The 13130-nt window shown below is 41.4% G+C and overlaps 1 protein-coding gene across 1 annotated transcript in view; it reads left to right on the forward strand.

Annotated features, from left to right (window-relative positions):
* Nucleotides 1–13130, forward strand: part of MND1 (meiotic nuclear divisions 1) — a 283900-nt gene that overhangs the window by 110564 nt on the left and 160206 nt on the right. The window contains exon 5 of the mRNA XM_082257369.1: nucleotides 11497–11571. Within this exon, the coding sequence (XP_082113495.1) occupies nucleotides 11497–11571 (75 nt within the window). The remainder of the gene's footprint in view (nucleotides 1–11496; nucleotides 11572–13130) is intronic.

A 13130-nucleotide genomic window follows, 5' to 3' on the forward strand; every position in this document is an offset into this window, starting at 1 on the left:
AAATAGTGAGTTCACACTGTACATAGACATACTTTTCAGTAAGCCAACATTAAAAATATATCAAACAAAGGATTTGGCCACTCCTAATGTTGCTGCTATCGCTCTAATGAATTTGTTTAGTTTTTGAAGCCTCACAATGGTCTCTTTCACTTGCATGGACTGCTCCTTTGAATGCATGATGTAGGTTCACAGCAATAGATTCCAAATACAAATACCACACTTAAGGCCCGTACACATAAGAAAATCGAAAGTAAAACTTTGTCTGATCTGCCAATTTTCGGATCGTTAGTATAGTGCTTTTGACAGCCGATTACGAACTTTCGTACAACAAAACTGGATGTGCAGGCTATAAAATTTTTATCGTACGTGATCACAATGTCTGATTTTCGTTTTAACCACCTCAATACCGGCCCATAGTACATATACGTCCTGAGTTTAAAGCTAAATACCGGTGTTATGGCAGCAGATAGCTGCCATAACCCTGGTATTTTTTTAAACTGCAGGCGATGGGCTTTCCGATAAGGGTGGTCCCAGAGGCGGATTCGCCGCGAGATCACCCTCCGGGATGGCGGAAGGGGTGCCCCCCCTCCCGCCGCGTCCCGGTCCTTTTCCCCGCTTACCGGACCCGCCGGCAGCGGGGAAAACGATCGGGTCCCGGATCCTCACAGACAGGATGTCGAGTGAGGGCAAGCTTGCCCTCACTCGACTCTATTGTCTTGGAGGACTGGAGCGACGGCAAACGTCGTTGCCGAGCAACCGGCTTAAAGGTTCCTTTTTTTTTTTTTTCCAACTTTATTAGTGTACTTGTGAGATCTGAGGACTTTTTGACCCCAGATCTCACAAAAAAGAGGTCCTGTCGTGCCTATTTCTAATTAGAAATGTATTAGAAATAAAAATGATCAATTTTTTTTTTTTTAAAAAACGTTGTAAAAATCAAAAATAATAAATAAAATAAATAGTAAAAAAAAAAAAAAAAATTAAAGCGTCCTGTCCCCGTTAGCTCGCGCGCAGAAGCGAACGCACACGGAAACCCCGCCCACATATGTAAACGGTGTTCAAACCACACATGTGAGGTATCGCCGCGATCGTTAGAGCGAGAGCAATAATTTGAGCCCTAGACCTCCTCTGTAACTCTAAGATGGCAACCTGTAGAAATTTTTAAATTGTCGCCCATGGGGATTTTTAAGTACCAAAGTTCGTCGCCATTCCGTGAGCGTGCGCAATTTTGAAGCATGACATGTTGGGTATCTATTTACTCGGCGTAACATTATCTTTCACATTATGGAAAAAAAATTGGGCTAACTTTACTGGATTCTAATTTTTTAATTCAAAAAAGTGATTTTTTTCCAAAAAAATTGCGTTTGGAAGACCGCTGCGCAAATACGGTGTGATAAAAAATATTACAATAATCTCCATTTTATTCTCTAGGGTCTCTGCTAAAAAAAATATATAATGTTTGGGGGTTCTAAGTAGTTTTCTAGCAAAAACAACTGATTTTAGCTTATAAACACCAAATGTCAAAAATAGGCTTAGTAGGCAAGTAGTTAATCACTACAGTTTTCATCCGAATAAAATCATAAGAGCAAGACTACGCATGCTCAGAAACGAAAGAACGCAAACAAAACAATTCAACACATGACATCATTTGTGAAGTTATTTTGTCGTATGAGAATTTTTGTATGAAAGTAACCTCTTCACTTTCCATATGAGACTAACATACAACAAAAAAAAATTGTCCGATAATCTGATCGTGTGTACAAGGCTTTAGGATCAACTCCAGACCTTTTATCTGCTTAATTGATGAAGAAATAACGAAGCAGTAGCCCACATCTGGCCATGAAATGGCTTTTGATTCAATTGTCTAATTACTTTTGGTCCCTTGGAAAAAAGGGGGGTGGCTATTCTTAAGAGCTGTAATTCCTCCTTCCTCCAATTTTAATGTACATACCCTCAAATTAAACCTGCGCATGTGCACTTTCAGCCCATATCCATTATATAACTATAGCTTGAATATCTTTTCGTAAATACCTGACAAAACTAAAATTGTGCCTGTGTCCAAATATATATATGTGTGTGTGTGTCTGTATGTGTGTGTGTGTGTGTGTGTATGTATGTGTATATATATATATATATATATATATATATATATATATATATATATATAATACATACACATATATCTCACAGAAGTAAGTACGCCCTCCACATTTTTGTAAATACTTTATTATATCTTTTCATGTGGCAACACCGAAGAAATGGCACTTTGCTACAATGTAAAGTAGTGAGTGTACAGCTTGTATAACAGTGTAAATTTTCTGTCCCCTCAAAATAACTCGACACACAGCCATTAGTGCCGGTTCACATTAATGCGATCACAGACATTGCATGTAATTCAGAGCGCACTGCTCCTAAAATCACATGCAATGTCTGTGCGATGCAAATTCAGCCATACAGTTTGTATGGCTGAATTCGCACAGCAATCGCTGTGAACTCGCACAGGACCCTTTTTTTGATCCGCAGCAGAATCGGATCGCATGGTGGTTCACACCAGTGCGATCCGATTTCTGTGTGAACTGTCAGATCGCACTGCGAAATGCGATCTGAGCTGGGGGTGTCGTTAACTTTGAATTGACACCCTCAGCGTATCGCATATGGCAGTGTGAACTGCCTGTGCTGCGGATGCGATGCGGGAACACGCAGTATATTCGCAGTGTTCCCGCATCGCAATAGTGTGAACCGGCACTTAATGTCTAAACTGCTGGCAACAAAAGTGAGTACACCCCTAAGTTAAGTGTCCAAATTGGGCCCAATTAGCCATTTTCCCTTTCCCTTGTCATGTGATTTGTTAGTGTTACAAGGTCTCAGTTGTGAATGGGGAGCGGGTGTGTTAAATTTGGTGTTATTGCTCTCACTCTCTCATACTGGTCACTGGAAGTTTAACATGGCACTTGACAACATCACGGAGCTGGTGGATGTTAGAGACCTTGGGCTCCTCCACCTTCCATTTTGAGGATGCCCCACAGATGCTCAGTAGGGTTTAGGTCTGGAGACATGCTTGGCCAGTCCATCACCTTTACCCTCAGCTTCTTTAGCAAAGCAGTGGTTTTCTTGGAGGTGTGTTTGGGATGCTTTATCATGTTGGAATACTGCCCTGCGGCCCAGTCTCCAAAAGGAGGGGATTATGCTCTACTTCAGTATATCACAGTACACGTTGGCATTCATAGTTCTCTCAATATACTGTAGCTCCCCAGTGCCGGAAGCACTTATGCAGCCCCAGACCATGATACTCCCACCACAATGCTTGACATCAGGCAAGACACACTTGTCTTTATACTCCTCACCTGGTTGCTGCCACTCACGCTTGACACCATCTGAACCAAATAAGTTTATCTTAGTCTCATCAGACCACAGGACATGGTTGCAGTTATCCTTGTCCTTAGTCTGCTTGTCTTCAAACTTTTTGCAGGCTTTCTTGTGCATCATCGTTAGAAGAGGCTTCCTTCTGGGACAACAGCCATGCAGGTCAATTTGATACAGTGTGCAGCATATGCTCGGAGCACTGGCAGGCTGACCCTCACCCCTTCAACCTCTGCATCAATGCTGGCAGCACTCATACGAGTATTTCTAAAGACAGCCTCTAGAAATGACGCTAAGCACATGCACTCAACTACTTTGGTCGACCATGGTGAGGCCTGTTATGACTGGAACCTGTCCTATTAAAACCGCTGTATGGTCTTGGCCACCATGCTGCAGCTCAGTTTCAGGGTCTTGGCAAACTTGTTACAGCCTAGGCCATCTTTATGTAGAGCAAGAATTCTTTTTTCAGATCTTCAGAGTTCTTTGCCATGAGGGGCCATGTTGAACTTCTAGTGACCAGTATGAGAGAGTAAGAGCGATAACACCAAATTTACCACACCTGCTCCCCATTCACACCTGAGACCTTGTAACACTAAGTCAGATGACACCGGGGAGGGAAAATGGCTAATTGGGTCCAATTTGGACATTTCCATCTAGGGGTGTACTCACTCTTGTTGTCAGTGGTTTAAAGATTAATGGCAGTGAGTTATTTTGAGGGGACAGCAAATCTACACTGTTATACAAGCTGTACACTCACTACTTTACATTGTAGCAAAGTGTAATTTCTTCAGTGTAGTCCCATGAAAAGATATAATAAAATATTTACAAAAATGTGAGGGGTATACTCACTTTTGTGAGATACTGTAGATACACACAGTATATCCTATTGCTTTTTTTTAAATATTTCATTATGTAAAAGTTTTAATTATAATGGAAACAGGGGCACATCTAAAATAAGAACCAGTAAATGAAATAATGAACTTTAGACCAATCTGCATTGTTTCACAGCAGGCAATCATTTTATGCATAATGGACCTTGTTTAAAAAAACTTTGGAGTTTGACAGTTGGTGATCCCCCACATCAATCATACCAGGATTTTCTGACTGGGTTTTTCCTTCAGACGCTTTCATAAATCAGGCACATTGTTGTGCTTCATGATTAGTCTGTAATTACCGTTATAAAAAATGTGTGTCTCTGACACCTGGTGATGTGAAAGACGCAAACATTTGCTGAGCATTCACACTGTGGGATAAAAGGGCAATGTAGGAAGATGCTGCCTACTTTGTTTATTGCAGGAGGAACACTATTGATGAGGCCAGGTTTTAGTACCTATCTTGTTGCTTCCCCTTCTGGGATAAGTTGTCTTCCGCCTATTTCCATATACAGTACAAGACTCTTCAAAATGCCCAGATTAGGCAAATGTCCTCTCATGTTTACCCGGCTTTTTAGCATTGTAAAAAGAATACTGTATGTACATTTTTATTAGAACCTGTTTAGGGCTTGACACTTTGCAAGAAGGGTACTGTAGCAGTTTATTCCCTTACATCCAGTCAGTTAACTTAAGCGTCATATAAGAGTTTGAATGCCTATTAACAGCCTATTCCCTCTGCAAAAAATTAGGTCTGTATAATTAGGTTTGTTGCATAAACAAACCCTCATATCTTGTAATAAGGAAAGGGTTAATAGAAGCACACATCGGACCTCTCTTGTGCACAATGAAAGGGGATGTGTGTGTGTGGTGGGGGGGGGTCGTTTTGTTTGTGTACTTGGGATTATGTTAGTTTAATAATGCTTTATAGGAAGTGTTCACAAACCAAGCCACGTGCAGCAAAGACGCTAATTACAAGTTCACACCAAAGCTTTACATTTTGCACAATTGAAACAACAAAGTATGGAAAATGTATTCTTTCCCCGCCCCCTTTCCATTCAGTGAAAGCAATGTATAAAAGGCATATTAGAGGCAGTATGAAAAAAGGCTTAATTTGTTTTGCTTCTCATTTTGAAATTGCACACATCTTCCGAAATAAAAGTGATTTTGTTCTTATGCAAAACAGAATTGTTTTTACTCCTTTGTAACCAGATATCTTTTGCTGTACGAGTATCACAGATGTCATATACGGGCTACAATTTTTAATAAGTGTTCTAATGCTGCATAGCTGGATGTTCTATCCGAAAAGTTTTATTCTTCATAAGCCCCTGGAACTTTCATAGAAATGATTGTGTCATATTTCATTGGAATAAAGCCTAAATGTCTGTGTAAATATAGATCACAGCTTGCATAACTGTTCTTTCAATGGTCAACAATTTGAAATTCTTCTTTGCTTTTAGAAATATATTGTCATGTACTGAAGTATGGATACTGTGAGCAGTCACTGGTTAACTTGTTCCCATCCGCGCTACAGCCTATATACGGCTGCAGCGCGGACTCGAATTTTCGGGAGCCCGTTTTTAAATGGCCTCCCAGTGACACGCCCCCCGCGCGCTCCCGCGAGCGCGCATCGGGGAGAATCTGTGATCGTGGTGAATGGCCAATCACAGCGGCCATTCACCACGTGATCGGACCATCCAATGAGAGATGATCTCATATCTAAACATATGAGATCATCTCTCATCGCCGGCGCTCCTTCCTCACACGGAGCCTGCAGTGTGAGGAAGGAGGGGGAGCCTCACAGCGCTGGGGACACAGAGACATGTAATCAGGGCACTGATCACCAGTGCCCTGATTACTAAAAGGTAAAAAAAATACACAAAGTGCCCGCCATCAGTGTCCCCCATCAATGCCCACAATCAGTGCCCATAGTGCTGCCAGTCAGTGCCCATCAGTGCCTGCTCATCTAGGCACTGATGAGCACTGACTGGCAGCACTATGGGCACTGAGTGTGGGCACTGATGGTGCCGCCCATCAGTGCTCATCAGTGCCGCTCATCAGTACCACCCGTCAGTGTCCATCAGTGCCATCCTCCAGTGCCCATCAGTGCCGCCTCTCAGTGCCCAGCAGTGCCACCTCTCAGTGCCGAGCAGTGCCGCCTATCAGTGCTCATCAGTGCTGCCTATCAGTGCCGCCTATCAGTGCTCATCAGTGCAGCATATTAGTACCTCCTCATCAGTGCCCATAAGTGCCACCTCATCAGTGCCCATCAGTGCAGCCTATCAGTGCCCATCAGTGCCGCCTCATCAGCGCACATCAGTGAAGGAGAAAAATTTTTTTTCAAAATTTACTCGCAGAAAATAAGAAACTTTTTTTTTTTTTCAAAATTTTCTGTCTTTATTCTTTTTTTTTGTAAAAAATAAAAAACCCAGAGATGATTAAATACCACCAAAAGAAAGCTCTATTTGTGTGAAAAAATGATAAAAATTTCATATGGGTACAGTGTAGCATGACCGTGCAATTGTCAGTCAAAGTGTGACAGCGCTGAAAGCTGAAAATTGGCCTGGATGGGAAGGGTGTTTAAGTGCACAGTAGGCAAGTGGTTAAAAATACACAATATAGCTTTAATCTGTCAGCATTGCATGAGTGGCCAGATGTATATGAACAGCTGAAACAATACAAATGACAGTATCTGAGCACTGTGACAGCTTTCTTTGTTTAGCACAGACTAAGCTGGAGACTATTCTGTTCACTGCCAAGTCTGAGAATCCAGGATTTTGTTTTTTGTGGCCTCACTTTCAGTAACCTATTAAATGAAGAGGGGAAATTGTGATAGGGCTAGAAACTGTTTGTGCTGTTTAATATCCCTGCATCAACTGTGAATGGTGAAAGTGAGAAATCACACTTGTTTGAATTAAATAATATTAGTTGCTAATTTTGTTTAGGGAAACTTCACTAGGATCTAAAAAATCTTTGTATCCATGCCAAATGAAACTGGCCCAGGGTGTTGAGAATGAACAGCCCCACCAGTCAAATGCAGACCACTTTTCAATGCAGGCAAGAAGGAAGATGAAATAAAAATACATGCAGCACAGCAGAATGCAATTGGGAGACATATATTATTCACCTGTACTAGTATTTGAAGGGTCAGCCTGAAATGCATGCCTCAGATTCTAGTGAATTCTGAATGAATCATTGATTGTCCTATAATATAAGATTTTATTAGTAGTGAGACTTTCCGTTTTGGTGTTATGGGGTCTCTCATCCTTGTGCAACATTTGTTGTTTTGTTACATTATTTGTTAGATCAACAAAAATTTCAAAAAGGCTCACAGGATCCCTTTGTAATGGCTGAGAACTAAGCTGCAAAAGTCTGTCACTGCTGTAGTTCTTGAGAGAAGCTGGCCGGCATTTCAGACCAGCAGCATGTACCCCAAGTTAGTTATTTGGTTGGGTAATCTTTAATGGCAGTTTTTGTACATATGATTTGGACCCTTCTTAGGCTGAAATTGTGGATTGCCATGAACAGAGAAGGCACTGAAATGTTTGAGCTGACCCCTTGCATTATGCAAAAGATTTTTCCTAGCTGGTAAATGCTAATGAAATACTGTACACAAAGAAAAATTGTGTGGAATCCCTCCTGATATCCTTTGCTGTGAATATTAATATAGATTTTAAAACAAAATCAAAACATTAAAGAGAAACTTTGTTACAAAAATATGTGCTGCTTGAAATATGTCATATGTTAGGGTAACTGTAGCTGTCAGCATCAGCCTTGCAGTCACTGAAACAATCAACTCCTGACCAACCCAACCCCCCAACACTCCTTCATCCAATAGATTTGTGACAGACCCAACTGGGACAGAGGCTTTTGGAGGTGGCTAGGGCAAGCCTACCCACTGATTATGGGCTCTGGAGAGATCAGATCATTCTCTAACGATGGACAACAATGTGATGAACACTGCGAGCCAGGCTTAAATTAATTCCCTGAGTAAGGACAATAAAGGTTCCTTCTGGAGTGGATGGACAGGTATAATATTAATCTTGTACAGGTTAATAGTCAGAAGAAATATAGTGGCCCTCCTGCAGACTCGGTTGGAGAGGCTCCTTCACTTGGGACAGAAAAATGTATTAATAATATCCCTCAAGAGATCTATGAAGATAAATTAATTCCACTTTTTTCAGACTGTTGGAACATTGTATGAGCTTTGTCTCATAGACTGTTGTAGACTGGTGCCGAACAGTCTGAGATGAGGTGGGATCCCTGATTATTCAAAGAATGTTCTGGGCACCTAGGCTTGTTTAAATTACTAGTTGTTAATTAGTGCATGTTAATTAGATCACTGTCCACTATTAGTTGCTAGATGAAGTTTAGCATTATGTCTGTTAGCCGTTCTTAGCTATGTTAATTATATAGCTTTTTACAGTTTATATTGTTAGGATAATGTGATCAAATTCTTATCTCATCTTGAATGGTATATATTCTGTTTGAATTTACAATAAAGAGTTCCAGTATGCACCTAAACTAGTGTCGTCTAGTATCTTGGGTGCAATATTCAGCTATAATTCCTGGTTCCAGACTGGGGGAAGCTATATCTTGAAGGAGGCACCCAGGCTGGGTGCTGGTCAGTTCTGTCACAAGATTCATTTAATTTGTAAGCAGAAAATACCCACCAGCACCATACCTTTTTTGAGGTCATTTGGGATCACTTTCCTGAGACCAAGTGTCTACTGTCAATATAAGGAATGCGGACTTGATGAGAAACTATTCTCTCAGCATCTGCATCCAACCACCCACAGTCTGTGTTTAGCTTCCCCTCATTGTTTCCTAGAATGCTAGCAACTAATTAAGTGTTGCAGCTGACAGTGTCCCAGCAACCACTGATGGCACGTAAACATGCCCCGCATTCTGCCCTTTAATACTCTAGTACTTTAGAACATATCCCTACTCTGAGCACTCTGGTTTGTCTCTTCTAATTGCCTCCAGTTTCTTTATCTATAAACTGTCAGTAAGTCTTTCTGAAGTTGTAGCAGCCATAGTAACACATTCTGATGGTGGAGTAAATGAGAACTACCTGAATCTGTTGCATGTTTTGGAACTGTTACTGGAAAACAATACCACCAGAAAACTGCCACAAATGCTTAATTTACCTGCCCCCTGAGTTTATGGTGGTTGTAATCTTTGGGGATTTTTGAGAATTAATTTCTTCACAGTGCAGGCAGCTAGATAGACCGCGGCTGGTTTGTTTTAAATCTTTTCTATTGCTTGATAAAATTGTGTAAATACTTTAATGTCCATAATTTAGACAATGGTACACTTTAATACATATCTGGATTGCTTGAATTTCATGATATCTGCCTTAGGCCATCTTCCAAACTGAAGTAATCTTTAAGGAGGTAGTCAAAGGTTTTACTCCCATGTACCACAAATCTTTAAGATTGTTCCATGTTTCCTTTCCCATGTAGTTTAATAGCTTTATGCTATGCTCTTATATATTGTCTCCTGCTGTTCATTTGTTCACTCACAGGGAGTTGAATGAGCAAATACAGAAGCAGCCAAATGATGGCCTAAACTAATGTCACAGAATTCTTACATTCTTTCCACAGCAAGGCACAGGAGGAAACCTGGGAGAAAAGTCCATAGGTCAAATATTTCTCTACTGGTTAAAAAGGGTATGTTCAAAGCATATGTTCAAAGGATATGACAAGTCTTACAAGGCTGGATGCACTTTTCTATCAGATCTGTGAATTGTGTGGGAAAATCTCATGACCCACAACAGAGCTACACTGGTTCCCATGTGTTTCATGAATACTAAGGATGTTTAGTGTAAAAACATATGTACAGTAGATATACTGTTCCATTTAGATCTGTTAAATGGGTTATGATGTTTTAGGGGAACTATTGCCTATGATAATCTGAAAGTGTTTGGTACTGTACATTTGTTTATTGGAAGGTTTGCTGTGTTATAATAGGAAACTTTTGAAGTGTTTGGTTATTCTTTTTAGGTGTCAAATCTCCGACTAGAATGATATAGTCTTTATGTGCATCTTAATTTAAAGAAGAGCACTAAGTATACCTGTAACCTAATGTCAACGTGCACAAACAATCACTGTACATCAATACAAAGGCACAGGGTATATGAAGTATCTCTTGTTCTACTCCAATATGTGGACTCTATTTTGTATTTATACCTCTAATCTACATTTTGGTTTTTGAAGTAAATTTAAATACACCAAATAGTTGCTTCAGTTTTTTTTTTTTTTTTTAAACCTACATTTTAGGTACAGTTGACTAACTTCACTTTTTTATTTCTTGCAGCTTGATATTCAGTAAATTGTTTGCACTTTAGTAAGGGAAAGTTAAAAGCTATATGTCTATGGACACACACAGTAAACGCCTTTTTAACATTCATTTTACATGCCTTTTATTGTTCATTGACTGTGTGACAGCCCATGAATTGATTGTAAAGGAAAGTCAGTCATGGGCAAATGCTTCCAAATAGTGAGAAATAACACTATAGATGCATTAGAAAGGTTTTTCATTATACTTTTCATATGGGTTTGTCATTTACAAGCTAAACTCCATTATGTATGTCTCAGATAAAAACGCTTTTAATGGTGCCGAAATAGAAGGGGGAAGAAATTCTAAATGCCCTAGGTGAACATTTTTAGGCTAACCAATTTGTAAGACTTTGCAAAGGGTCTCCATCAATTGAAGTGAAATTCAAATTGGAACTTCACCCAAAAGGGGAAGTTCTGCTCTTTCTTCCCCCCTCCCCTCCTTCGCATTTTAAAACAATTTTTTTTTTTGGGGGGGGGGAGGGAGGGGATACCTGGTTTTGACAGGTACCCGCTTCCACTTCTTCTGGCCGGGTGGAGTGGGAGTTTGGCCCCCTTTCTTCCCCCGCAGCCCTTTGGGACACGTCACAGGTCCCAGAAAACTGAGAGACCATTCAGATGGCGAGCAGCCACCTGTGAAGCCGCAAGCAGTCACAGCTGACTGCCCTCAGTTAATATGCCGGTGCCGCTGACCAAAGATCGGTTAATAAAAACAGTCAGGTGAGGATAGTGCGGGATCCTGAGTCAGGTGAGTGTCTGGTAATTAAAGGTCAGGAGCTACAGTTTTTTTGTAGCTGCTGACTTATACATTTTCCACAGGTAACTGAAGAGCCGCTGTAAATCTTCTGCCTCCTTTGTATACTTTATTTTACAACAGGAAGGTTTTTTTTGCTAATGTGTTTGTGATTCATTTGTTTATCACTCTTTCTCAGTTGTCAGAAGCAAGCCAGAGGAAAAGGAGCCTAGAGCAAAGTGTGGAAAAAGCAAAAGTTGGCCGCCCGGATACAGTAAGTGTAACAGATCCCCAATACTTGGACCAAGTATTTGTCTTCGGTCTCCAGAATCTCACATGATGCAGTGACCTGGCCCCTCAATTCCCCCCCAAACATCAGCCTAAGATCGATGAAGGGTAAAACAAAAGACACTTTATTCAACAACTCAATTCCAATATATACAGTCTCATGTGTTTCATTATCATATGCAATTGCGCACAGAACATAGTCAACATACCTTGGTGATCTGGAAAGAGACAATAGGTGAATGAGACTGCAACATTATCATAATTAACTCAACAGACAACAAGCCCAAAACATAGCCGAATACGCATTCCTACAAGTGTGAACACACTCCACCTCTAAACAGATGAAAGCAGAAGACATAGGCTCTCAGACTGCCCGTCTCCATTTTCAACACACCTTATTATAACTTAAGTGTCAATTCACATCTCCCCAGTATACCATAGCTGAGTCTTGTGTCATTAGCATCTGTTTAGTCTCTCATTGTGTGAAGTCCTTTGTTGTAATATGCAGCTTAGGCCCAAAGTCTGTGTCGCTTGGGGTGACAGGGTCTTGAATTCAAAGTAACAGTACTCCAAGGGTCCCCCAGCATACACCCCCAGCCAGAGCCGCGCTCCCCTACAAGCCAGGGCCATAGTCTGTGGGCAGGAGACTGGCCTCCACACTCCTCCAGTAACCTGTGACAAGCGTCCCAGCAAACGGGCGTTCGTCACAGTAAGTAAAACGCATTTCTGGGGGAGTTGAAAGTACAGCTACAGACAAAAAAAATTGAAGAATTAACATGTGTTTCACATTCTCCCCCTCCCAGACACTGCAGCCCACAGTAGGAGGGTTTCAGCAACAGAGGCAGTATTGCTAATCTAGAAAGCAGCGGGCAGGTTTAGGTGTGTCCAGGTGTTGATTCACAAGCCTGGAGCTTGTCAATCAACAGCAGTTAGGGTCCTTTCACACGGTCAGTTCAGTTTCTTTTCTTTCCGTTCAGTCACTTATTTTTTGAGAGTGTCAACTCTGCTCTGAATTCAGGAGCATTGTGACCTCATCGCCACACCATCACACCATCACAGGAAGCTGTATTAGGTGGACTTCACGGACAGGATCAACAGGTATTTCTCTGTCTCTCATTGACAGACGTAGTCCTCGGTGATTCAACACCCTCGGGTTATGCTGCCCTCCACAGGAGTAGGACTAGACAGGAAAGAAAATACTCTGGCCACACCCTAGGGGCAGTCCCCGAGGGTATATCCTCTCGCTCTCTGCTACAGCAAATCAGTTTTTTTCTGTCTAGTCCGGAGTAAGGACCTAGATACCTTGCTGGGATCTTCGGTCCTGGCAGGATTTTTTTCTTGGAAAGATTTTTTTTTAGACAGCTTTTTTCTCCAGTGTTCCTGTGAGATCTTCAAGCAAAAAAAAATGTTGAACTGGGCGACGGGCTAATTGTTGAGATCCAGTGGTCACCCCAGTTCAGCCTGCGAGCGCGTGCAGGCCATAGCTCCGCGCTGGGTCGGCCGCGACATAGTTCTACTGGACGGGGACTGACCCTGCGAGTTAAA

This window comes from Pelophylax lessonae (genome assembly GCF_965119305.1).
Source record: "Pelophylax lessonae genome assembly, chromosome: 1".
Classification (NCBI taxonomy): Eukaryota; Metazoa; Chordata; class Amphibia; order Anura; family Ranidae; genus Pelophylax; species Pelophylax lessonae.